This window comes from Platalea leucorodia (assembly GCF_965183815.1).
Source record: "Platalea leucorodia genome assembly, chromosome: 5".
Taxonomy (NCBI): domain Eukaryota; kingdom Metazoa; phylum Chordata; class Aves; order Pelecaniformes; family Threskiornithidae; genus Platalea; species Platalea leucorodia.
Window position 1 is genome coordinate 39,731,556 of NC_138827.1, and position 25,402 is coordinate 39,756,957.

The 25,402-nt window shown below is 36.7% G+C and overlaps 1 protein-coding gene across 4 annotated transcripts in view; it reads right to left on the reverse strand.

The window, feature by feature from the left end:
* EVI5 (ecotropic viral integration site 5) overlaps positions 1–25,402 on the reverse strand; it is an 85,410-nt gene that overhangs the window by 37,496 nt on the left and 22,512 nt on the right. For 2 of the 4 annotated variants that reach the window (XM_082312481.1, XM_082312482.1), the window contains exons 6-17: positions 24,934–25,059; positions 23,973–24,116; positions 22,852–22,941; positions 22,646–22,743; positions 21,134–21,194; positions 19,101–19,154; positions 16,642–16,674; positions 15,931–16,077; positions 8,516–8,650; positions 6,202–6,342; positions 5,518–5,676; positions 3,650–3,796 (exon numbers count right to left, since the gene is read on the reverse strand). In XM_082312481.1, coding sequence (XP_082168607.1) covers positions 3,650–3,796; positions 5,518–5,676; positions 6,202–6,342; positions 8,516–8,650; positions 15,931–16,077; positions 16,642–16,674; positions 19,101–19,154; positions 21,134–21,194; positions 22,646–22,743; positions 22,852–22,941; positions 23,973–24,116; positions 24,934–25,059 — 1,335 coding nt within the window. The remainder of the gene's footprint in view (positions 1–3,649; positions 3,797–5,517; positions 5,677–6,201; positions 6,343–8,515; positions 8,651–15,930; positions 16,078–16,641; positions 16,675–19,100; positions 19,155–21,133; positions 21,195–22,645; positions 22,744–22,851; positions 22,942–23,972; positions 24,117–24,933; positions 25,060–25,402) is intronic. The other 2 variants (XM_082312483.1, XM_082312484.1) reach the window with 2 other exon arrangements.

Here is a 25,402-nt window from a genome sequence, read left to right on the forward strand (position 1 = left end):
GAGCATGATTTCAGATGACTTGAACCAATTGGAAGAAGAAGAAAAAAAATATCAAACATCAGTTTCTAATGGAATCGTGAATAACAAACTTGCTAGATTTAAGGAGATGCAAGGTAGAACTTTTAAAAATATTTAGTGCTACAAAACTTTAGTATTTGTCTGTGTTGCTCCATGACACTGCCTGAAAGATTATTGAAACTTTCTTCATCAGTTTTGAATACAAAGTTGTTGTATCAGTAGCATATTAAAATAGCTTTACTTCAGGTATTTACACTGCAGTACTGTCTTTTCAATTCAACCTACCTGCTACTATCTGTATTGCAAGCCAAATCTCAGTTGGTAGCAACACTGTTTAGTAACATTGCAGATACTGAACCTACTTCTAGAAGGACCGTAGGCATGAAAAGTCCGCTGTTATTGCTGCACGCTTGGAACATATGCCTTACATAGTAGTGATAGGGTATGCTAGTTTTTTGTAAACCTAGTTAGTATAAACAAAGCCACTAACGTTGCAAGGTTTTGGCTTGACAAGCATAACAATATTTCTCTTTCTACTTTAAACTTCAGCTTTTATTTTTTTGTTTAAATTCACTTCAAAATTAAAATCTCATTTTCCTCACACAGTGAAATAACCTTAAACAATCCCACACAGGAATTGCCTTCATTTATTGGGATACAGAGGTGGGGAGATGGGAACTTAAAGCAGTCTCTTCTATAACAAGAAAAAGTGGAAGCATTGGGCATGAGTCTTGGATTAAGCTAAAAATCATGCTTCCAGTAGTCTGAACATGGAGAGCAAAGGAGAGGAAACAGAATGACAATCCTTACAAATCAACAGTCAAAGGACAATGGCTTTTTATATCCTCTCATTTTTCATTTAACTGTATATTATCATATAGTTAGAGTTTGAAATTGAAAAGTTTTTCATGAGTTTGAAACAGCAATAGGAAGTTCAATACCAAGTTATGTCCCATTTAAGGAGCAGGAGAACACTTGAACTTGTGTATATTGTTTAACATGGCTTAATTTTTTTGATGACATGGCATTCTTCTTATATCTGTAAAACATTGCTGAATTGTTTGTATAGATTATTAGAGAACAAAGTCACAATGAAAGTTCATGACAAATATCAGAGGTGGAGGGGAAAGGGAATACAAGGCAAAGCTACATTGAAGCAAGGTAGTTTCCAACAAGTTAAATGTGAGCATCTTTCAATACAGTTACCAAAAAAACCTTGTGTATTTAAACAGTACAGGAGTCTATATGGTATTATACTAAGCCTCATCCCAAGAAGTCACAGTCCAGCTCACAGTTAAACAGTAGAACTCCACGTAACATATATGCATCAGATTGGTAATATTTGATTTTATATCATAAATGTCCACTTGGAAAACACGATACAATGTAAACTGTAATCTTATTCCTATCAGTGAGTGCAAAACAAGTTTCAGGATCTAATGTTGCTGTATGTCAGTACCACTACTTCACTGGCTATTGACCACTGCTACTTTCAGAGAATCTCTAAAAAATATGACTGGTGCTCTGTCTATTACTATCACATTTTTCTCTATCCTGTGTTAGAACGTAACTTTCCAAGCAAATTATCCCAGTGAGAATAGTCATGTACATTAACTCATTAGTCAGGTTAAAGACACATTACTCTTTTTATAGTCAACATAAAAACTTCAGAATATTGACTACACCCTCTCAATCTCTTAAGGATTAATGAGGACCTTCAGTATTAAAAACCAATCAAAAGTTATGGGTTATATGAAAAGACATATCACCAAGATCATGAATATTGGGGGAGGAGGGGGGGACGAGATCAATAAGAATAATCTCAGCACGTAAAAAATAATAGCACTTAGGAAAACAGTGATTATGGTAAACAAAACCCAGTCAGTAGAAACAATTACTTCTAGTTAAGATTGACTGGCTTGTTTCCTAAAAGCTTGTGATGGAGTTTGATGTGTCAGCAGAAGTTACGACTTCACCGCACTTTAGATTCTGGTTCCACCGGTAACAAAAACGGAACTGGCAAGACAGCAAGAAAAATGAGAACCTAAAAAAACCTGAAATACCTGGAGTACATCTCAGTTACTTACTGTTCTTAAATTTCTTTAAAATGGCACTGAACAACAACAAAAATCAGCTTACTTTTGCTGAAAGAACTATAACTAATGCAAAACTAGCAGGAAATTGCCAATTACAAATTACACACTGTGGCTTTGAGTAATGAACATAAGACTAGAGTTTACTACACAACTAAATTGTCTAGATTTATTCATTACCTTGGAGAAAAGAATTTGTAAGAAGAAATTAAAATCTGTAAAAACTGAGAAGTGTGATATTATAGCAAAACTGTGCACATTAATAAGGATGTCATTTCATCTCCAGGCTAAGTGACACCAATAAACCATTCAAACTACACTTTTGATTCATATTGTCCACAGAAGCCTTTGCTGGAATTGCAGCTCATGCAGTCTTTGGGGTACGTAGGGTGTTACAAGCAAAATGCATGTATATTGGATAAAATTGAAAAACAAACACTCAACCAATAACAGTGTTCTGCATGAATGAGAATAGAAACAAGCAGTGCACATAAAGGTTTGGTTACATTAAAGGCAAGAGTAAGTTGTGATCATGAAAAACAAATTATACAACAGCACCTGCTCTCAAGTGGCAAATTCACAGCCACAGTTTAAAAAATAGTAGTCTGATTATTCATCTCAGTACTATTTTTAACATCCTAATAAGTATCCTATTTAGAAATTACTGACTATTCAGCTCTAGCTGATTTTATAAAAGACTATTCATACATCTTTTGGAAATTACATTTAAGTAAAAAGTTGGTTTCCTGTCTCTAGCAAATAATGTCTTAACTATAGTGCTTTATCAACTAATATTACCCTTTTTTGAAGTAAATATCAGTAGCAATTTCAGGAAAATTTTCATCCAATTTAAGAGGAAAAAAGCTTGAAAAACTTATCCTTTATTTCTTGTCCATATTATGTGTGCACAAGTTATGAAGACATAAGTTATTAGTAATTGGTTATGGATTTAGTTACAAAATTGACTAATTAAATCTGAGATTCAAACATTAGATTGGGCTCTCTTTTGTGCATTGCCGGCAATAAAAACTACTCTCTTGCCCAGTGTTTTTGGGCTGTCCCCTTAAAGTCTAGTTACTATTAGGCAATGACTACTGTAACACTCCCTTTTGTACACCTCTTCATTCAAATACTACTTTTACTCCCCTTTTTTGAACCTAACCTAATTTTGCAGTAATAGCTCGTGCTGAAGTAATGAACCTCTTCTCTCACTAGAGACGATCGGAGTACACAGTGATCAGAATCTGTGGTGTAAGAGTGTCTTTTTATATATTATACACAGACACTTTTCCAAGTAGAACCACACTCTAAAGTAAAAGTTTATCTTTGTGGGACCACAAAGAAACAGCTCTGTCAAAACCTCAAGTGATTTTGTGAGATGGTAAATTCAAGATGATACTGTCAAATCAGTAAAAGAAAGTTTTGGTTTTGTGATTTCTACTTCTCAATTAAGACACAACTCTATCCAACAATAGCAGACAAGACTAGAAAGTACATACACATTAGCACACAAATAGTCTGTTCACAATGTTGTTTACCTTGCATTCAATCTCTGCTTGTCTACGTTTTGCTTCATTCAACTGAGCAAGAAGTCCTTTGTTCTGTGCAGAAAGATACTGTACCTTCCCCTGTAGGTTGGTAACCTCTTGCTCTGCCCTTCTTAAATGGTTACTATTGATCTGATTCTGAAATTTATGACAAAAAAAGGGAAAGAAAATGTGTGTTAAGGAAAGATCTTTGATATTAATTTAACTCCCTGAAGTCTGACAAGAAAGACTTATAGATCATTTACTATAAAAAACTTTTGATGAAAAAGCATTCAGAATTTTCTATGTGTAATCAGAAAAGTTTGCATGGCATTTAGGATATTGGAATTGTTCTTAAACAACAGATGACTCATTGTAAGAACATTATTCCAAAGCTGCTGTACATCTGTTTTTCCCAATCTCTTGCTTAGATAAGTCAAAGATTTTCTGAATTCTTAGCCCAACTACAGCAACAAGCTGATGCATCCAAGAAACATCAGATACGTCAGAAATACTGTGTGCCCATTTCTCTGTCCAGTGAATTCCTGAAAGTAACATGGCACCTTAATTAAGATCAGTACATGAGTACAAGCCACACCATTTTTATATAAAACTGTGCATAGACCAGTACACAACACGAGAACCACTGTATTTCTGTCAAATGATAGCTAAACAGCATAAGCGCATACAAAGACTCGATGCATAACACTGAAGTGAGAAGTACCTACAGGTCTTCTGACTTTAATATGTGTAATCCAGACAGCAGGATACCTATGCCCCCTACTGACTAAAATAAAAACACAGATGGGGGGAAAAAGACAACAAAACAAAAGCACACGTTAAATGTAGTGAAACAGTATTAACACATGAACGAAAATTTTGAAGGTTAAGACAAGAAGGAACTGCTGTTCATTTGGTATAGCAAAAGTGGTGCCTCTGTCAGAAAAAAGCCACCATGTGCTTTGCAGTTAGCTCATCTCTCTTCAGTAGCACATCCTTATGTGCTCTCCTGGTTTCTGGGATTGCTGAAGCTTGTCAAGTAAAGGATTTCTTTGTTTGTTTGTTTCTTTAGCCTTTTGGATGCACAGGGCTCCTTCGAGTAACACTTCCATTTAGCAGCTATTTCATGGGAAGACTTCTCAAAAGCCTGTTACAAATCCTTTTCAATCAACAGCACATTGTGCTTATTGATTCAGTTGAGACTTCACTAATATAATATGAACTCACCAACTTTAGTGCACTTTCCTTTCAGATTTGTTTGCTTAATAATCACTTATTCCCTAGTTACACAAAAAAGATCTTCGCAGACAAGTTATTTTTGTCTTTTCTGCACAAATCTCAGCAATGGTGAATCATGCTTTTCTTTTCTGGGACATGAAAGGTAAATCTTCTGCTAAAAAAACTTGACAACATGCAGCTGTTTTGCTGAGAGTCCACAGTTTAGTAACCAGATTCATGATCTCAGTGGATAATCTAGTATAGGCAATTTCACCAGAAGAAAGAAAACACTGCCATTTAAAGAATTAGAATTACTATTATCAGAATCATCAATTATGTTTGTGAAATTTAAAACACCTTAGAAGTACTTTTGTTGTTACTCCAGTTACAATTTAATGAATTGAGATGCACACACATTCACAGAGTTTACCAATTAGTCCAAATGAGAAATGCAGAAAGCTTAGTCCTAGAAAAGACTAAAGAAGAGACATTAAAGTTTGACGGTATGCACTAGATTCTCCCTCCTAGTCTAACAGCATTAAAAAAGCGCATTTTGGAACTAAAGTCATGCCTGTAGATAGTAAAAGATCATCACCAGAAATCTACTATTTGACACCAACTTGCCAGCATTCAGCTCAATTCACACATGTTCAATAACATACCTGTGTTTCCATCTCCATCATTCTTTGTTTGGTCTCTTTCAGTTCAGCCTGAGTTTCTGCTTCTCTCAATCGGACTGTCATCAGCTCATCCTGTAGCTCATGCACTGTGTTTTTTCTGGGAGGATCTTTCCATCTTCCAGTGGTACGAGCTAGATGACGCTAAAAAAATAGCATGCCATTGCTGGTAATGCCTCATCTTTCCTGGTGTTCCCTTATTTCATTTAAGATCTCAGTTATATGGGGACAAGTCGCTGTAGTGCTCCTGTTTGTCCTGAAAACTAGAAACCCAGGCAAGCTTCCCAGTTTTAAGAATAGACAATTAAAAAGCTGAAGGCAGTCATTCCGAACTACAGTAGGTCAGTGGAACTGCAAGTATATCCTGAGACTTTTGCCTATTTCTAGCCCTTATTAACGTTTAGTGAAGTAGGAGTACTGATCAGGTACTTCCTTCCTACCAGAATGGTTAGCTGGTAGCACAGGCTCTCTGCCACCTGTAACAACTAGGAACCAATTTCTACCATACTTTTGAAGTAAAGTTTCTTGTGGCAGCTGCATTTAAAGACTTTCCCACCTCAGCGGCTTGATCCACAATCACTAGGTTCTACATCTCAAAATTTCATAGTCTTTTGCTTTATCATCATTCGTTGAAAATAAAAATAGTTAAAAGCGTATTGCTACCCATACCTGCCAGTGTTCCTCCAAATCTTTCACTTGCTGCCTTAGTTCTTTGAGACCCATCAGAGCTTCTGCTTCTCTTAATTTTACTGCAATCAGTTCTTCTTGTAGTCTAGCAACATTTTCCTCATCAGGGAGAGAGCTGTTCCTCTGCAACAAGGACCATACTCTTAAATATGCATTTGAATAAAATTGTGCTTAGTGAGACCCACTCCAAGAATATAGACATGGAACGATAACTCTTATTACTAACCAAAGTTTCTTAATTACACATCCCCTGCAAAATAAAATCCCTCAAAAAATCTAAGTACCTGGATATAGCGAATGTGAATAAATGTCTTCCAACGGCCAACTACAGAAAAAATTGACAAGGTAGTTTTAGGTATTCTGACTTCCACATTTCCCCAGACGATATCCCTAACAAACCATTATTTACACTATTTTTCACACATCATCAAAAATATGGAGAGAAATCAAAGATTTTGAGCTAGTTGATAAAAGTAAAGCAAATGAGGAACTCAAATTATACCCTTAGAGTTATAACTTTTCTTTAGGCTTACAGGAAAAATAATAAATGGAAATTTACTTTGTGAAGTAGGTCATCTGCTTTTAAAAAGGAGAAAAGATATGTTGACGAAGGAACCATCAGTTAATATTTATAAAAAACAACCAGTCAAGAAAAAGTCTTACAGATGAAAGTGCATGGATGTTTACAAAAACACGTGAGGAAAAAGTAGAAAGACTAGAGAAAGCTAAACAGAAAACAGGAAAACACATGGCAGGAGTGATCTGAGGAAAGTAAAACAATGATGAAAATATAATAATGGAAGTCTGGGAAAGAAACAGAGGGGAAGAAAAAGGACATAGTCTGCCTAACTACAATATCCCTACATCAAATCATCAGACACCAAATACTCAAAAGTTGAACTGTTCTTCATCACTTTCTACTGTATCTCTCGGTAGTAATTTTCAGCAAAATCAAGTATTTTTGTAGATATGTAATACTGTGACAGTTGCCAGGTTTTCTTGAGAGTTGAGTAAGTACATGATTAACAGAACACAGCGCAATAGCCATTTATCAGCATCTCTGTGTTTCAAATCATGGGCTCCAAGTATTGGCAAATATAGGAAGCGATAGAGTGTGTTTCTGAATGTTTACATCACTGTCAGTATAGCCATGCAAGTCTTGGCTTACCGAGCAGTTTTCCCAGATTACATGACACATCACCAACAGCAGTGAAGAGCTGTATTTGTAGGCGTTTGAGGCAGTTAACTTCAGTCACCTTCTCACGTGCCTAAGTTCATTATGGACAGACTGAAATACTACTTTACATCTGAGTTTGTCTGGTACACTGGAACTTCCCCCACTGCTCCAGTTTTCCTTCACATTTAAGTTTTTGGTGTATGCCATCTTCATGCTGATGAAGGTTAAGTAAATAAGTAGTCTGTCTTTGAACTTTGAAAAATACTTCGATCCTGAATTCTTACCAGTGTTCAGTACAGTAAGAACTACCACACTACTAGCCTGTCAGACTCCCATCAAGCCCCTCAGATAATTAAAAAAGTAAAATCTCAACGCCAGTGGATTAATCTAATTAGCTAGTAAATTCTGCCCACACTCCTGAGTATACAGCTCTTCAAAGTTTCCATGAGGAAACAATTTCCAACGCCAATACAACAGGATCTGAAGAGCGTGCTTTATTTTAGGTCCACTAGGGGGGTTTTTTTCTTTCCTTTTTTGTCTATTTTATTTTGCAGTTAGGTTTATCTTCAAAGAAAGGTACATGTTTGACAGTTGGTTTGAGTACAGCTTGAAGTCTGGCATCAGCAAGTTACAAGCTGGGAGGGCACCCAAAAAGCAGTAGAGACACCGATACTAAACAGTGGAGGTATTCTTTCCCTGCCCATAATGGGACGAAGTGGGAGACACTGAAGACCTAGGAATGGAAAAGTTGAACTCTTTCCTCCTCCCCTCCCAAACTATTTAGTTTTGGATCACCTCAATGCTCACCCTAAGCCTACTGCCCTTGTTGCAGGATATAATTTTGAAACAATTCACGTTTAGCGTAAAGACCACCAGAATCCAAGTTTTCCACTGCAGTGGGCTTCAGGAACAGGAGAAAAGTGATCTGTTCTTCACAAACCTTTCCCAGTGCAAACAGATGTTAGGGTTTTTTGCTGTATTAACTTCAGGTTTGAAAAGCATCTTGCAATCAGGAAAACGTAGAAGAGAAGATTCTAGAGCAGAGTTACGCAAAGAATTACAGGGACCTGTATTCTGTTTCTAGTGCTATTTTATACAGAAGGTCCTGGTTTGATTTACCTTTTCCATCTCTAGAACTTTATCTTGCATCTCCTTCAGGGCACAATGGGATTCTGCTTCACTCAGCCTGGCTTGGACCAGCTCTTTTTCCAGCTGTAGCACAAAGTCTTCACTGTATCGTGAACTGCATTTATGCTACAAAGTTTGCAGAAATATGTTTAGTATGAAGCACAGATGGTTTGAAAGGGGTTTTATATGCCAGATTTGGAGTGAAAAGTACATTCAAATGCTTAACATTAGGAATACTAGCTTAAGACCAACAGAAGTGCTTACCTTATACAAGTCTACTAACATGTCCCTCCAGACTGCTAACAATAAGAACCCTAACGCTATGCCTCTCAAACAACTGCACCTCCACACAGCCAAATGTGCAAGACCAAACTGAGCCCCCTATTTGTACTGATGAGCAACAACCCACACTTTTCTCTCATTGTTACCCAAACTAAAAAAATTCTCAAAGGATCTGTGATTATTTTGTGATGTGCAGAAAAAGATGCTTAGGAAAGACTAGCTAATTACAGGGTTAATACAGTATGTCTCTTGATCCCTACTCACTTAAACTCTGATTCAACAGAAGCCTTCCATAATCTTGGATTTAAAATAAAGCCATGTATGCTTCAAGGCGCAATCACTTTGGTTTGCCCCTTTCTTACACTCCAACCCTTGGCTCTCGTTTGCTCACACTACACATATTCCTACTGAGATTCTCTTCTAGGGCAAGCCCTGTGGCTCTATGAGAAAAATCCAGGCACAAGTAGCAGTATAGCCCCTTCCAGACAGACAGCACAGGCCCACGCTACAAAGAAATTTGATTCTTTCCATACGAGACTTACTCCCAGACTATCCCCAACCAGCTCTGGACACCCAAACACATTCCCTCAGTAATAAAACAGCAGTTCAGAACTTAAGGTCACCTTTTCCAAATGTCAGGAGGAAGGGAAAAAAATACAGTTCTCCTCAAGTAAGTTAATTCAACATTAACTTATTTTTTGACTGTTGTTTAGCCGGAATTATAAGTGAGATCTATCCTTTCACTTGCTAAAGCACAGTTTCATGAAACTGCATCTTTCAACAGATACATCCAACTGAAGTCATACATACTAAGCATTTGTATTCAAAAGCCCCACTTAACTTTCTCCTCCGCTCAATAGTTACAAAACACATTTTATTTCTTTCTTGGGTCATTTTAAAATGGCGTGAGATTCACCACAGATTGTCAGACTTGCTTGACAGGCAATGCCATCCTAAATCAGCATTTAAGTTCCTGGTTTAGGGGGGGAAAAAAAAAAAAAAAAAAGGTGTTGAAATTGCCAAAGCGTAGTTGCCTAGTTACTGTGTATGCACGGCTACCCTGAAAATTAAGTTTAAAGGGAAATCATTTAATACGTCTTTGGTGCCATTAGCTACATTGTGAAGAGTAAATACTATAGAAGTTCTATTCAATTAACAATGCAACTTTAAAATCCATAGAGTATTCGTTATACTAAAGATACAGCTCTTTCTTACTTTATTTTACGTTTGCATCAAACAATTTAGTTTTCTGCATCTAAAAACAGTTGACAAAATTAACAGAAAAGTCTTCAGTTCCATAGGCTTCTGTTAGGGTATGGCATTGTTAGGGTATGACCTTTAATGCACAAACCAAAGGCAAACAGGACAAAACAAGGATTTACAACATGTAACCACATGGTCAAGGAAATGGTTTTTTATTTATTTTTATACTTCTGCATGCCAGCTAAGCCTTTCACCATGACTTACAGTACAACCCAAATTCAAAATCCACATTAACCTTAGTGTTAAAATTCATTGTATTTCTTTTATATGTATATATGTCTACAGGGAGCTATAACGGAAGGGATATATACAAAGCATTAAAAGGCAAATATAGCTCCTGCAGGCAGTCTTTAGTGTCACTGAGACTATCCATTTAAGTGCTCATCCTACTTAACTGTGCAGTTGAACACACACAGAACACAATGTACAAAGATCACAGTACGTTTAATATTAATTTTCCCTTATACAATACTAATTTAATTCGTACTACTTTTAACCCACATAGTGTCTTTGCCTCAGCCAGCAGTGGAGGTAGCCCTGATTTGAGTGTAAGGAGAGGATGGGTGGACAATGCTGATGCATTTCTACAGTTGCTTCACACGATATAGGAGCATGAGTAGCATACCTATGTAACACACGCAGACGCAGAGAATAGGCAACAGCTCTTCCTTATTCCCTGGCTGTTTGTGCAAGTTTGTGCAAGTTCATCAGATGATACGCACAGCAACTTAAATGGACTCTACGCTTCTTGTTTCAGATTCTGCTTATGATACATATGGACTAGAACAAACACAGTGTGCTTTCCCCAGGTAAGAAGTCCTCTTGTACGTTCCAGGAAATTGAGAAAAAACAGCAATTTGAAGAGCTGAATACATCCTGATTTTGCAACAAAATATAAGTATACTCTAAATAGTTTTGGACTACAAAATTCTAACAGATGTTTGTCAAATAATAAGTAATGAAGAGTGTAAGAAAACTTACTTATCTAGTTTCAGGCACAAGTCTTCTTTAAACCTGTCTTTAGATTTTGCCTGCCTAAGGAGTATGTCAGGAGTACCTATCTGTTTAGCCACAACAAACTTTAAATCAAGTCTTGATAGACTGGCAAAAAATACAGCCAAGATCAAAACAGATTTAAAAAACCCCAATATTCACAAGTTCAAAGTTGTGATTTTTTGCTCCTTAAAAACACCAGACACAATTTTAATAATTTAGTTTATAAAGGTAATGTATATAGTCAAAACAATGTTTGAAAACTATTTTAAGACTGACTTCTTTAGCAAAAAAACTGCTTTTATGTATTTGCCTTAAGCCCTAGAATTTGTGACATAAACCACAATGTGAATCCAGATTTCCAGACACCAGCCAAATGTTTTAAGCACAGTAACACTGTTTTTCTTGGCTGTGTTGAAAAGGTGTCTGTAATATAAAGCACTAAAAATGTGTCAGTCAGTTCTGAAAGTCAGCTATTTACTTCTGAAGGAAACAAGTCCTTGCTTGGCTTCACGCAACTGGATTTATATTCCCCCAACTTTTCTTAAAATCTCAGAGATTGACACAACCATTCCTAATACTATTTTGGCCGAGTGCTTTTCCAGTACTCTATAACTGAAGGGCAACTAACAGATTGTTCAGCAGTTGCCCAGCTAACTTTGTTTACACATTTAAGCACTAACTGTAGTATTTTACTAAATACAGTATTTTTATTTTCTGCTTTTTGGTTGCAAATCAGAACATAATATAAAAAAGTATATTGTAAAATAAAGTGAAGCCTTCCATAAGGATGCAACACTCATTTACAAGCATGTATTCCCTATATCAATTACTATGCTCTTAATTATTATCAGTCATTTTAGCATGAGTTCCTGAAGAGAAACTAGGCATTATAGAGTTGCTGTAACAATAACCAAATACATGGCTATAAATTACCTTGCAAAACGCATATGCTTCCATCTGAATGTTTAGTCAATTAAAATTCTATCTTCCCATAATACACTTGAAGTGCCTTCTTAAAAATAAGATGTGAAGCAATTTTAGCTTGAACTGCCTCTCATTTCTCAGATTCAATTTTCAAGCATTCAGACTGGCGAACTGGGTGATCATTGAAAATTAGAGTATCACTGGGAAAGACTGAGATTTGTGTTCTGGAGGCGTATTTAACTGGCAGAAATCATTAGATGATTCATTTTTATACCTCCAGCAGAAGCTACCTTTATCATTTAGAAACAACAGGAGAAAAAGACGGGGGGGGGGGGGGGAAACAAACTTCAGCACATAATTATCAGGAGTAGGTTAGAACAGGCTGATTACCCTCACCCCTAACTCCTCAAATACCATCGCTCTTAGCATGCCTCAAAAGAAAACCTTCCGTATTCTGTTGAAGTCAGGCATAACTTCCTCTATGCAGTTCTTGATTTACTAGCAGTATAAGGAAGAAACCGCTTTCCTCTTAATCTTTTGGTTGCCCACCACATCTAGAAGCCTTTGGCAAGTTCTATATATAAAGATTAGACATGCCAGAGACAGATTAGTACCATTCTCTTCAAAACCATTTTGGCAACTCCAGGAGCACTTCAGAATATTGTTAGCTTTACAATTATTTTTTCCTAGCTATCAATATGAAAAATTGTACAGGTTATACACTGTTTTTAAAAAACTTACACTGACAGAGTTCTTCTAAGATGTAAAAGTTCACATCCAAAGTAAAATTAAGTATGAAGTCTCCATCTCAAACCTTACTATTTTCCATTTCCTTTTCCCCTTCCAAATGACCTTAAATATATTCAGAAATACATAGAATACATTTGATGACACTTAATATGTGATTTATTACATGATCATTAGTACTATTTCCAGGTTGTCTGGGAGAAATAGTATAGCAGAACTTCCTTTCACTAAGAAATAATGGTAAGAACCTCTTTAAGTAGACTCAACACTTTGTAATAAAGTCATTCTGGTTCAACTAAAAACTCCCTATAAATACTTAAGCACAGAAAAAATTAAAGTTGCATGTAATTTGGGCTTCTGGTGTTGGACTTCAGTCAAAACAATACTCCTCTACCCATCTCCATATGCAGCCTTACAAAGCAGTGCAGAATTTCTTCACACACACACATCCTGTAGTCCCTTTCAATACTAACCTTTAAGCCATTCAACTTGTGCTATCAAATCTCATAGAACGGATAGAGTAAACCCTAGATAATATTTAAATACAAACGCACAGCCTTTTTACAAAGGATATGTTAGCCTTCTTAGACATACTATGGTTTAGATAATATTTTTGCTACCGACAAAACAAAAAACCCTACTCTTACTTCTCCTGCCTCGTGATTTACAAGTAAAAGTGGGTTGTGTTTTGTTTTCTTTTTTTTAAATCCCATAGTGTTGTTCAGAAGAAGCAGCCACAAGCATCCTTAGGCAGTTCTTTTCATACATTCCTATTCAGAAATTCATACCCAAACTTTACAGTTACTATCATGCTGAAACAGACAACTCAAGATTGGAAAAGATGTAGATTATAAAATACGTAGGATAGACGCTGTACCTTTAAATAAGTACAGATAAACTATGCAGCCATTTATAAGTTCACTGGGCAATCATTTTTGCTAATCATGAACAAAACTGAAATAATTGCAGAAAAAAAAATTAAAGCAAATATTCCTAAGACAATACTGAAGAGGAGTATTGCCAAGAGCAAAGCTACTGGCACTAAGAAGTGGTAAAAAGATTTATCTGTGTACGCTACTGAAAGTGAACTTTAAAATTCAAAAGAAATTGATGGATTTCCACTAGGTGGGGCCCTAAGTGCATGCAGCTGTTTACATTTGTTGCTCCTATTTCCATGCTTGGAAACAAAGTTAAAAGCTTCTTCAATTACAAATCTTCCTAATGCAGCAGAATCTAGGGAACTACTAATTGAAACCATATTAACACTTTCACCACATTGTCTAAGTTAATTCAGAGGGTCCTCAAAACCACAGTACTATTCTTTACACTTCAAAATTAGTCAGCTACTAGGCACAAATCCCTCTATAACCACCTGGATTTACAGCCTCAGTTCCACGCACAGACTATTTCCTATAGTCATGCTCACATTTAACTGGAGGAAAACAAGGCTGCAAGCATGCAGGGTAGGAAGCGTGGCTCTTAAATTAACTGCCCATTCTTGCATTTTACTTACTCTCCACTCCTGCAGTACCTGCCCAATCTTCTACCCTCACATCTCCAATCCAGCCCATTTTGCAATTCACAGTTATCTATAGTTTTGCTCAGGACCAGTTCCCATGCCTAGCCAACCTGCCAGGCTTCCCGATCATTGCTACTCAATAAGGTCCCCAGCATAATTAAAAGCATTAGCTTTCAAAGTCATGTTACCCATCAATTCACTAATAGATAAATACAGCATTTTAGTCTCTTTTAATAACTTTTAATTGAATACAGGTAAGTAACACGGGTGCCTCCAAAGACACATTCCAATGTAATCAGACAATAAACAGCTGGCTACCCATGTCTATAAACATTACTTATTTTATTTCACTTGAAAGATTACAACATATCTAGAATTTTGGAAAGCATCACTAACACATCTCCATCTTCCTGATCATAATTTCTTCCTGTTTTTTTTCCCTGAAGAAACTGAAGTTAAACAAAAAGCAGCATTACACATTACAGAGTAACAGCTCATTAATAACGCCTTGCAACTATTCTAAAAGATATACCTTTTTTTACACTGAAATGCATTAAACAGACATAATAAACCATTTCTATAACGTTGCATTTAAGTTACGATTTCTTTTCAGTCCAACGGTAAATCTCATCTCTACCTTCCAAGACAAGATACAAGTATTTCCAGAGCTTTGGTGGAAGATGTGTAAAACAAACTGCCATATTGCCTGTAAGGGATCTGGTAAGCAGCTGCAGTATGCTGTAGTTCTAAAAAGTTGTATTTCATATTCCTGAAACGCCCAGAGCTTCAGGCAAGTACTTGGATACCACCTACTTAAAACAATATGATCATATTCACATCAACACTGCTAGCGCACCGTTTATTCAGCAAGTGAAGACTGCTGGAACTGCTTCCCTTGGTCTCTCAAGAAAAGATACTGAGCGCTTCTCTAAGTTGCTTAGAGAAAGTATCTTCACTCTCATGGTAACGGTCTGAAGTCTTGCACATTATACTACCTAAACCACATAGTACATACATACACAGTACTACATACAGCTGCTAGAGGTTATTTTCCCGCTCTATCTGCACAAAAACCCCCACCTTTTAATATAAAGTCCTGTAGCTCCAAACTCGGGGACAATACCCTTCTATTTTCGCAAGCAGCAAACTTAAGCATGCTATGAAAAAAAACATAGGTACACAGAAGAAACGTTAACATGGAAGAGACTGACTTAAATGAGAAGCTAGGTAAAGGCATTACGAATGACCTCTCAAATTTGAGTATTCAGAGCGACACAATCTGCGATAGCTCGATTCTTACCATTAGGAGCTACGAAAGGTTTTGTGTGTGGGTTTTTTGTTAGTATTTCTTTGGTGGTGGGGGGGGTGGGGGGGGTTGTTGGGTTTTTTTCTTTTTTGGGTCGCTGTTGGGTTTTTGGCTTGGTGAGTTTTGTTGTGTTTGTTTGTTGGTTTTGCTTTTTTTTTAAACTAATAACTTACATCTCTCCAGGGTCCTGAATCTCATCTATCAGTAAGAACAGACCAAAATATCACTTAGTTCAATTTATGTAATTTTAAGAATGCAAATCACAATGAACAAGCATTTACGAGGACAGCACAGAGACCATGTCATGATGAAGAAAAATAAACACAAGTGAGTGAAACAGATGAGATGATGTGCTGCCAGGCTCCTTACCCATTGCTGCTGCTGTTGGAGCTCCCTGATGGTATTCTCAGCTTGCTCCAGTTTAGTAATGGCCTCATCACTCTGCTGTTTGATGGTGGCCAGCTCCCGTTTTATGAGGTAGTTTTCCTCAGCCTCCTGGGCCCTTGTCACTTGTCCCTTAGGACATAATTTATTTTTTTTAAGCAATTGAGGACAAATCCGAGAAAGGCTGCCTTTGTGATGCTTAGCTGCTTATTTCATCAGATTGGTTTTGCAAACAGCATGGAGTACAATTGGTAGAAATTTTAGGACAAGGTAGTACTAAACAGCTGCTTTAGTACTTTATTACAAAGTTCAGCATCCGTTTAGCAAGCACAATTGCGTACTTGCATTCAATTAAATTCTTTTCATGCAATATTACTCAGTTGTACATGCACAGATTTAAGTTTGCAATATTCAATTTCAGTGTTAATACAGTGTCATAGAATCCATTTGTCATAGAAATTTGTACCAAAAAATTACATTAGGTTAGGAAAAATATTATAACGTGCAGGTATTGGGTTTATATATTTTTTAGTAAACAAAATTAAACAAGTTTCTAGCAAGAGATTAGCTCTATATTTATTCCAAATCAGCAAGGCAGGGATAGAGTACAGCATGCAAATATGCATGCATTAAAGCAGTTTGGGGTTTTTTGAGAGTAGGAAGAGAGTCATACAGTAAAAGACTAAAAGACTATACCTGTATCAATCTATCTGCCAAGGAAGCACTTTCCTACAAAGGAAAAATTCAGATAGGAATAAGGAAAAGAAAAACCAAAAAACAAAGGGGTGATAATAGTGACAAAAAAGACAAGAGCCAAGAGAAAGAAAATGCCCAAATTCTACCTGTTTTCTGTGCAAACTCTTTTTGCAAAATTAACAACTCTTCATATAAATTATGGCAACTCAGCCTGAAAGTCCCAGGCAGCAGCCTTTTCTGCAATAGATTTAACACAGTCCATCTCTGATACAAGAAGGTCTCAAAGCCAGATTTCCGTAACACTTAGAATTCACCTACAGGACACTGGCTATTTTTACCTGAATGGCTTGCTTCCCTAATTAACAAAAGTCACTGATACATTATCTGATTCGATCTAGTAGATAGATGCAAGACGTGGTCTATGGTCCGTCCACAACATGAAAGGAAGGCATAATTTGAGCACAAAGGAAGCTCCACTAAGCACTGAGGCATTCATGCAGAACTAAAGCTTCCAAAAAGATGAAGCAGGAAAGTTAAATGGTGCAAACTGACAGACACAAGTGGAAAATTTCAACTATGACAGCTAATATTTTGTTTTACTGAACTCCTGCAGTAACTCAATTGAGCAGTTCATAGATTCTCTTTCCTTGCCAAAGTTTTGCAAGAAAGAAGTTTTCATTTATGCACACTGACAAGCACTACATTCCCCGCCCTCCCAAGTTGCACATTTAATTCATTTCTACCCTTGAAAGCACTCAATTTTTGCAGATTCTACAACGGAACACATCTATTCACAGAGCATCTCTGTCCTTGGAACTTTTATTAAAGTTCAAACTGGTTGATAAGAGCTGTTAATCAGAAGTTAAGGTAAGCCATTTGTCATTAAGGTACACTAAGGAAATCACAACTAAATCATGTAGGTTAGGATGAGGAAAAAAGATTTTTAAATAAAAATAAGTTTTCAACAGAAGAACTGAATGTGTTTGTTCACACTTTATGAGCTGTTTTTCAGATGCTGTGATGATAATGATCTTCAGAAATCCTTATTAACAGATAATATTTTCCCATTTTGAAATGTTCGCATTCCAGTCAGAATGGGATACTCAAAGTGAATTCTGAAATTTTAAGTATAGAATTTGAAAAGCATTAGTGTCTGGCAGTTCATCATGGATTTCCTAATTAAAAAAAAAAAAAAAATCTGATTTCAAACCTCTGCAAGTTCAGTATAAAACAGGGTTATTTACTATTATAAATTTGCCAAGAGCATCAAAGTGATTCACTACAGCTTCAAACTTCTTAAAAAGTGTCTGCTCTTTTCAGTTAATTTTATCAGCACTTCAACATTAGAAAAAAAGATGTTTATAAAATTGTATTTTTGGTCACAACTTTCACAATATGTCCTCATTACGTGCATTTTTCCAAACTAAATTCAGAAATCAATTAATTAGAATTTTGACATAGATTGACTGTTTTCCCAAGAAACTGTAATGGATTTAACATCTGAAGTGTGACATCTTTCAACAATGTCACTCTATATTGACTCTTTACCGTTTTCTTCCCTGTGAAACATGAACAACTGTTCACACACAAGAGCCTTCAAATTTCATTTGTTGAAAGATAGTTGCTATTCACAGTTAAGATGGGCAAGAATGTTCTCATTCTAGAGCAGAGCAGCTCAGATGCAATCTGTCACAGGAAGCACAATACCAGAATACAGGAGAGGCCATCAGAGAACGATGCCTGCATGTTGGCAATGTACTGACAACAATTATCATGCATACTTTTAAAGTTACATCCAGTTACAAAGAAGCATAATAAAACTCTGTTCCAGACTAAATCTGTGAGAAATAAGTCTTAAAAGATATTCTCCCCCCGCCATGCACCCAAAACTGCTACAAAAATTCAAAACTATATAAAAGACATTAATGGCAGCAGACTTCCTGTACTGAATGTGAATGCTGCAACAACACCCCTCTATACTGCTGTATTCGCTAGCGATGAAATAATCTGCTTTCATCTCCATCTCTCTCTGGTCATTGGTAGGTCTGTCATTTTGCTCCTACGTAAAAACACCCAGCAACTTCAGATTTTCAAAACTGAGGATTCTCTCACAATAACCTCTCTTCCACCCAAGCAGTTCACTATTTCATGTAGTCTTCTGGACTTTGAACAGACACTTCTAATTCAGAAAGAAAACAGTACAACAAAAGTTGGGCACGTCAAAATGTTTGATTTCATATTCACTAAGGGCCAGACATAAAAACCTTAAACATTTACAAGCACTGACCCTAATTGCTTTGTTATTGCCACGCTATTTGGCTAAGCACTGTTAGTAAACACCATAGATTAGCAGGAAAAACAGTAAGCTATAATTCTGAGATTCCCATTTCATATCATAAAATTGCCATCAATTTAAGTATAAGTTAACACAGATTAAATCTAATCACCAACATACTTACTTTTTCTAATGTTTCAATGCGCTGTTTCAGGAGTCTGTTTTCAGTTCGTAACCTCTGGAAGGTAAACAGTTCAGAACTGTATTTCTCAAGTCATGAATTGGAAGTCTGATAAAAGCCAAGCAAGCTAACACTTTTATCTCATCACATCTATGAACGTCAATATAAATACAAAAATAATTAGTGACTTCTTTAACATCCTTTTATACGATGTACTAACTCAAAAGATGAGCTTAAACAGCTTGATACAGCAAAGATGAGAAGAAGCCTCACGTTACACGAAAGCATCTGCGCTGCACTAGATGAAAGCAGTATATCTGCAGGTGAACCACAGGGCTTAACCACACATTAGACTTGACAGCCTCCTCTTCATAAACAGAGCCAGAGACGGTCTTCATGGTTACGGGACATGAAAGTGCACTCCCTGCACTAGGACAGGCTCATGAGATGTAGCTACAAGCTTTCCTTCCTTTTCCTCCCAATAATATATGTCAAATTATATAATAATATTTATTTAATCTATAAAGTTATGCTGAGAATTATTTACCTCAGATGCCCCAGAAGTGAGAAATAATTGTGCTGAATTGCATATTTTACCAGTCCATTTCCTATAAATTTTAGCAGTCCGCATTCAGATAGAAGAGATCTGTGCCCCTAAGAACAGAGCCATGGATATCAGTCCAGGAATGCTTTATTCTGCCAGGCTAAGAGGCAGACTCAGTGTGCTTGTTATTCCATCTCCCTAAAACAGCAGAGCTTCTTGACAGAAGAGAGTAAGTCATAAATGTTTTATATAAGGTCCCAAAGCAGGGCCGAGAAACAGACAGCTTTGGGTTGTTGGGTTTGGTTGGTTGGGGGTTTTTTTGTTGGTTTTCTTTGTTTGTTTTTGTTGGGTTGGGGGATTTTTTTGTTGGTTTTGTTTGGTTTTGTTGGATTGGGTTTGGGGGGGGGGGCGCAGAGCAGAGAAGCATTTGAAATAAGTTAAAATACTAGAATCTGAAGTTACAGTTGTCTTTCAAATAATTTTATTCTGTCCTATTCTGCAGAGAGCTGTATTTGAGTCCTGCAAACCTTCTGATTTGAGATGACATTACAGCAGGTCCTAATGCTGCTAAACTGCCTCACTGCCTGTTACAACAATAACAAACTGCCTAAAAAAGCCTGAAACACCTTCGTGCTCCCAGGTGCACGTCACTGAATTTTTCTCAAGAACCAATGCCTTAGAAACTGCTGTTGAAAGGCAAAATGACCAGCAGTGGACAGGAAGAAGGAAGGCTGTAACTCACTCCCCTCTACTAAGCTCCGTATACTACGCTTGCCCTTCTCACGGAACTGGCTAAAAACGTGACACAAGGAAGCAAATCCAGATCAAACACCATGCTGTGAAAAAAATGTGAAAAAGGAAAAAAGCGGCAAAAGCCTATTTATGTCACAAAAGCAAAAAGATGCACTGATTAAGTAATTACAGGAAGTAGGTCAGTTAGTAAAAGGGAAACAAACTGCACTCGCAGGGTGGTTGGTTTTTTGTTTTTGTTTTTTTTCCTCCATATTATGCATCAATTGCAGAAGCTCCAAAAGAAAAAGTGACTGCAGACAGAAGACACTCAATCTTGGGTCCAATGCATAAGAGAAAACAAGATCTCAAAAATCAATGATAAACCACTCAAGCGCATTCTGATAAACTCTGTCTTAACATGTGTTTTACACACCTCCTGTCTGGGACATGTACATCTAAACCAGTGTATTCGGAACCTCTGACAAATGAGACCATCCGTAACGAAGCTTCAGTCAGCAGAAAATAACAAAACCTAAAGTACAGCAGGCCTCCATCAAAGATTTTTCTTTAAATGTCCATCAGAGGTCTCAATAATTTCACTATAAGTGTCCTTTATGACCAGATATCCCAAATACAAATGCTGAAAGAGAAGAATGTGGGGACCTCACTTACATGTCCTGCTACATAGACAGATCAAATACAGAACCCCACATCCAGGAATTAAACTGATCCATAAGTAAATTTGTTGAGGCTCTCTTACTTTAATTTCAACTTGTTCTTCCATTTCTTTTGTCTTTATTGTAGTGTATTCCTTTTCTAACCTAAAAATTAGAAATAGTAAATTATGATTAGAAAAATTGTGGCTAACTTACTTGTTGGTGTCATACCTAACAGACAACGGTAGAACAGAGATACAGATTATTGATATTTCCTCTGTTTAAGTGGCCACTGGAAATGCACTCCAGTAAACATTTAGACTGGACATTAAAACTAAACTTAAAAACACAAAGACTTCTGTAGATGCAAACAGACTCTGAACCAGCACTCTGAAGTGCAGGTGCTTGCTTGTATACATTTATAGTGGCAGTGATTTGGAGCTACTCTGTAATAACCACACAATGTAATTATACAATAAACAATTCAATAGATTTAGCCAAAAGAAAAAAAGAGCTTGGGAAGCCTGGAAGACAGAAAGGTACAGAGAGATTTGAGACAAATATCTTAAACATATAAAACAATTTTGGCCCCTCTCCAGCAAACCACAAAATTGTCCCAATTGAAAAAGGCGGCAACAAGAAAAAACAAGCTGAGATAAACAATACCTCTACAGAAGGCAAACAAAGTTTAGACTCAGAATGGCAGGATTTTAAACTACAGACACTTATATTGGCTTTCAGAAAGCTTTGTTACTACTTCTGTTTTAGAGAAGACTGCTCACTCTACAGCACTGATCGTAGGCTGCTAACAGAAGGACTGGCAAACTCAACCCGAAAGACCCTAGCACAATCTGCAGTGCATGAACCGTGAATATACAATATATTACAACCAACTGGAGAATTGCCAGACTTAACCCTGGAAAAGCACAATATGGTTTGATAAGCCAAGCTGCACATCATTTACCAAAGGCAGAAAAGAGAAGATATGCAACTAACCTTAAAAAAAATAATAGTAGTATTATGCTCAGAATTTCAAACCCCAAATGAAAGTTATTTTACAATTATCAATGATGTTACAAAGTTTCATCACTTTATATTTTAAACAGCACTAATCTTGACCATACGTGCACTCTTTAGCCCTGTGAATACTCTTCCAGTTGCTGAAAAACTGTAAACACTATAGTCTTAAGAATTTAGGCCAGATCATAAAGTTTAACCTCCTTTCCCTGCTTCACCCTCAAAAAAACCAAACAATCCTTCCCCCCCCCCCAAAAAAACCAAAACCGCTCACTCCACACCCTGCCCCCTCCACCTTTTCTATTCAGATCCTGTTTACAGAAGTGCTGTAATTCCCCATAACTTGCAGCTTTCTTCAAAAGCTTTTTAGGTTATTTGTATAAATGAGGTATAGCTTTATTTCAAGAAAAATGGCAAATACTGCTTTCGAAGAATTTTCTTGTAGACAGAACTTCAGTTTTAACTGTTTATAGTACTAAATACCAAAAAGTTTAAAGATGAAAAATTCAAAATGAAATACTGAATAACTAGTTTTAAAGATAAACAAACAGTATCTCTTAGCAACAGTATAATCTATTTTCTCAAAATGTTATACCTACTTTTTCATCTTTTTTGCATTGTATTTGACTTGGTAAGATGCTTGGATTAATTTGTCTGGACCACTGTCAAACTGATGTGGAATGACCTTTTGAAAGTGCTAAAAGCAATCAGAGCACAAGATTACATGTAATTAATAGCTGCAAGGAAATACACACACATTACACATTTCAGACATCTCTTACAATTATTTATAACCTTAATTTACCTGTAACATTCCTTCCATGTCAAGTTGCAGTAATTCTGCTTGGTTCATCTGAAGCACTGCTAAACCTACTCGAAATACTATCTCTAAACCCTGAAAACAGAAGTTAAGAAATATCCAACAATTATTCATGGCATTGTCAACAGTACAGAACGATTCTACTATTTACTGGTGTTGGAAATCTCACCCAGTTTCTCAAACAAGCAAAAGGGCTACTGAAAAATCTCTCAACAAATTGGTTCTGGGTTTTTTATTTTGTCCCGAAGACAAGTAGTCCGGCTATTTGTCCTGATGCCAGACCCCCCCCTATAGAAGCTAGTGCTGAGGTAAAAACTCTTGAGTGACAGGTGTTCTCTATGTCAGCTTTACCAAAAGTTTTAAATATATCTAGTACAAAAGCCCCCAGGTACTTCTTAAAGTCATTTTAATTTCGGACATGGTACAACACAGTTGAACTATTTAAACAGATACAAGGGAATGTCTCGCTCATATGTACTGTCTTGGACATTCTTGAGCATAAGCTGAAAGGATCCACCTTTGATTTACTATTTTCTAAAAGATGATTGCAGAGAAAGAGCATAAACAGACTGTGAGCTTTGGTTTGTTACCAGTTACAACCACGCAAAGCTCTAATCCTAAACACGACTTAGGTGTCTTTGTGATAGTGACGCTGAATCATTCCATACATTTCTTCGCCTACTGTTCATCATTTGGACAACAGAAGATCCCAATGCTCCCTCTTCTTGGCCTTCGTATCCCCATGGAGCTTTAACTTTGGCATGAAAGCAGCATTACTTTCCACCCCAAACTTCCTATCACACTCAGAAACTGATGTCCCTGTTGTAGGCAAAAGCTATCGCGTTGCATCCAGAACTGACAGGTTTGCTAGCCCTTCAACAGGCTTAGAGTACAAAGCTGCGTACAGTATCTACGTTCAAAGACTTAGTTGCTCTTCCTTGACAAACTACATACACAGACGTCTTCCCCTACCAAATAATCTGATAAGCATAAGGACTAAAAAGCGAGTATCTGAGATTTGCCCATCATAATGCCATTTATACACTACCTAAATAACTGCTTTTAACAGCTACTCTTGAAATGGAACATCAGTATTGAGTAGTTACCTCAGACATAAAGATATCAAATATTCTTGTTGCAATTGGTAGTGGAAAAGTTGTGAGGAATATAGTTAAAAACCATGATGACGCATACATAGAAGTGTGGAAACTTTGAGACTGAAAGTGCACATAAAGCTCTGGAAGATGCTCCTGGAAAAGAAGAGGAAGGAAAAATATACGTTAAGCTTCTGCTGGTAGTTTTAGTGTGTCCATGTTTTTGACTAATTTTGAATAAAAGAAGAATGTAATTGATATTTAGTACAGACAGCAGCTTCGTAGCACAGGACTGGAAAAGATATTACTCATCGTTATCAAGAACCATGCAACAGAAGTCCCAGTATTGAATGCCCTACAACACTTCTACCATGCAAAGCACAGATTACAAAAACACTTCCTGATCCTAATAGGAAGTCACAAGCTTGTAAATCCCTAAGTCACATCTAGAGTGGGCTGCAAAAAAGAGCTAGAAAGATCTAGGGTATAGCCAGAGACCTATGTCTTCTTTGCTACCCACCCCGATCATCATTTTAGGAACCGTATCACAAAACACAAACCTATTTGCCTCTATCAGCCTGAACAGGAAGAAGTTTTTTGTGTCCCAACTCTGAACAAAATTTTAACTCCACATATGAGGGTATCTTCCAGTTTCCATTTTTTTAAAATAGCTATAAATTGACTATGAAGACATTGACTTTCAGAATCTTCAATCCAAACAGAATTAGACATTCATATGCTTAAACTGTAGCAATACAAATCCTCTTGCTTCAGTGTTTAAAGCCAGCCGCTGCCTGCCAAAGGTTAAAAACGTAGACCACACAGCCACACGCATTTACTTCTGAAGTTCTGAAACTAGCTACTGTCAAGGGAACAGCCTGTTAGCCAACAGACATGCCTGCTCTTGAACTGTAATTCCCAAGTTCCTTATTAATAGGTACTGAAGAGAAAGTTTGATAGACTTTGTACGTACCTGTATCATGCATTCAAACTGGTACATACAAAGGCCCAGTTCAGCCATGCTTGGTTTAAAGAGTTCTCGTAGTCTGTAATCTTGCATTAATTTAACAAACACACAAAATGCCTCTTCTTCTGGCATCTGTAATTAAAAATTAAAAAGCACAGTAAAAACTCTGGACAACAAGGATGTATCAGACTAAGTGCCTGGGAGGGCTTAAGATTGTTTTTGTGTGTGTGTGGTAGGGGTTTTTTTTTGTTTTGTGTTGTTTTTTGTTTTAAGGGATTTATAACCAATTGCTATAATGTACTCTTGTATATATTGAATTCTATCAAGTGATTTCTAAACTGAAATGGAGGTCTGCAAATTTCTTATAATATACCCTACTTTGTCATAAAACAAAAAGCAGTAACACAAAGGCAGTTTTAAGATTATTAAATTAACTCTGAAGTTCCATTTGAACTCTGAGGAGATCCGGTGTAAT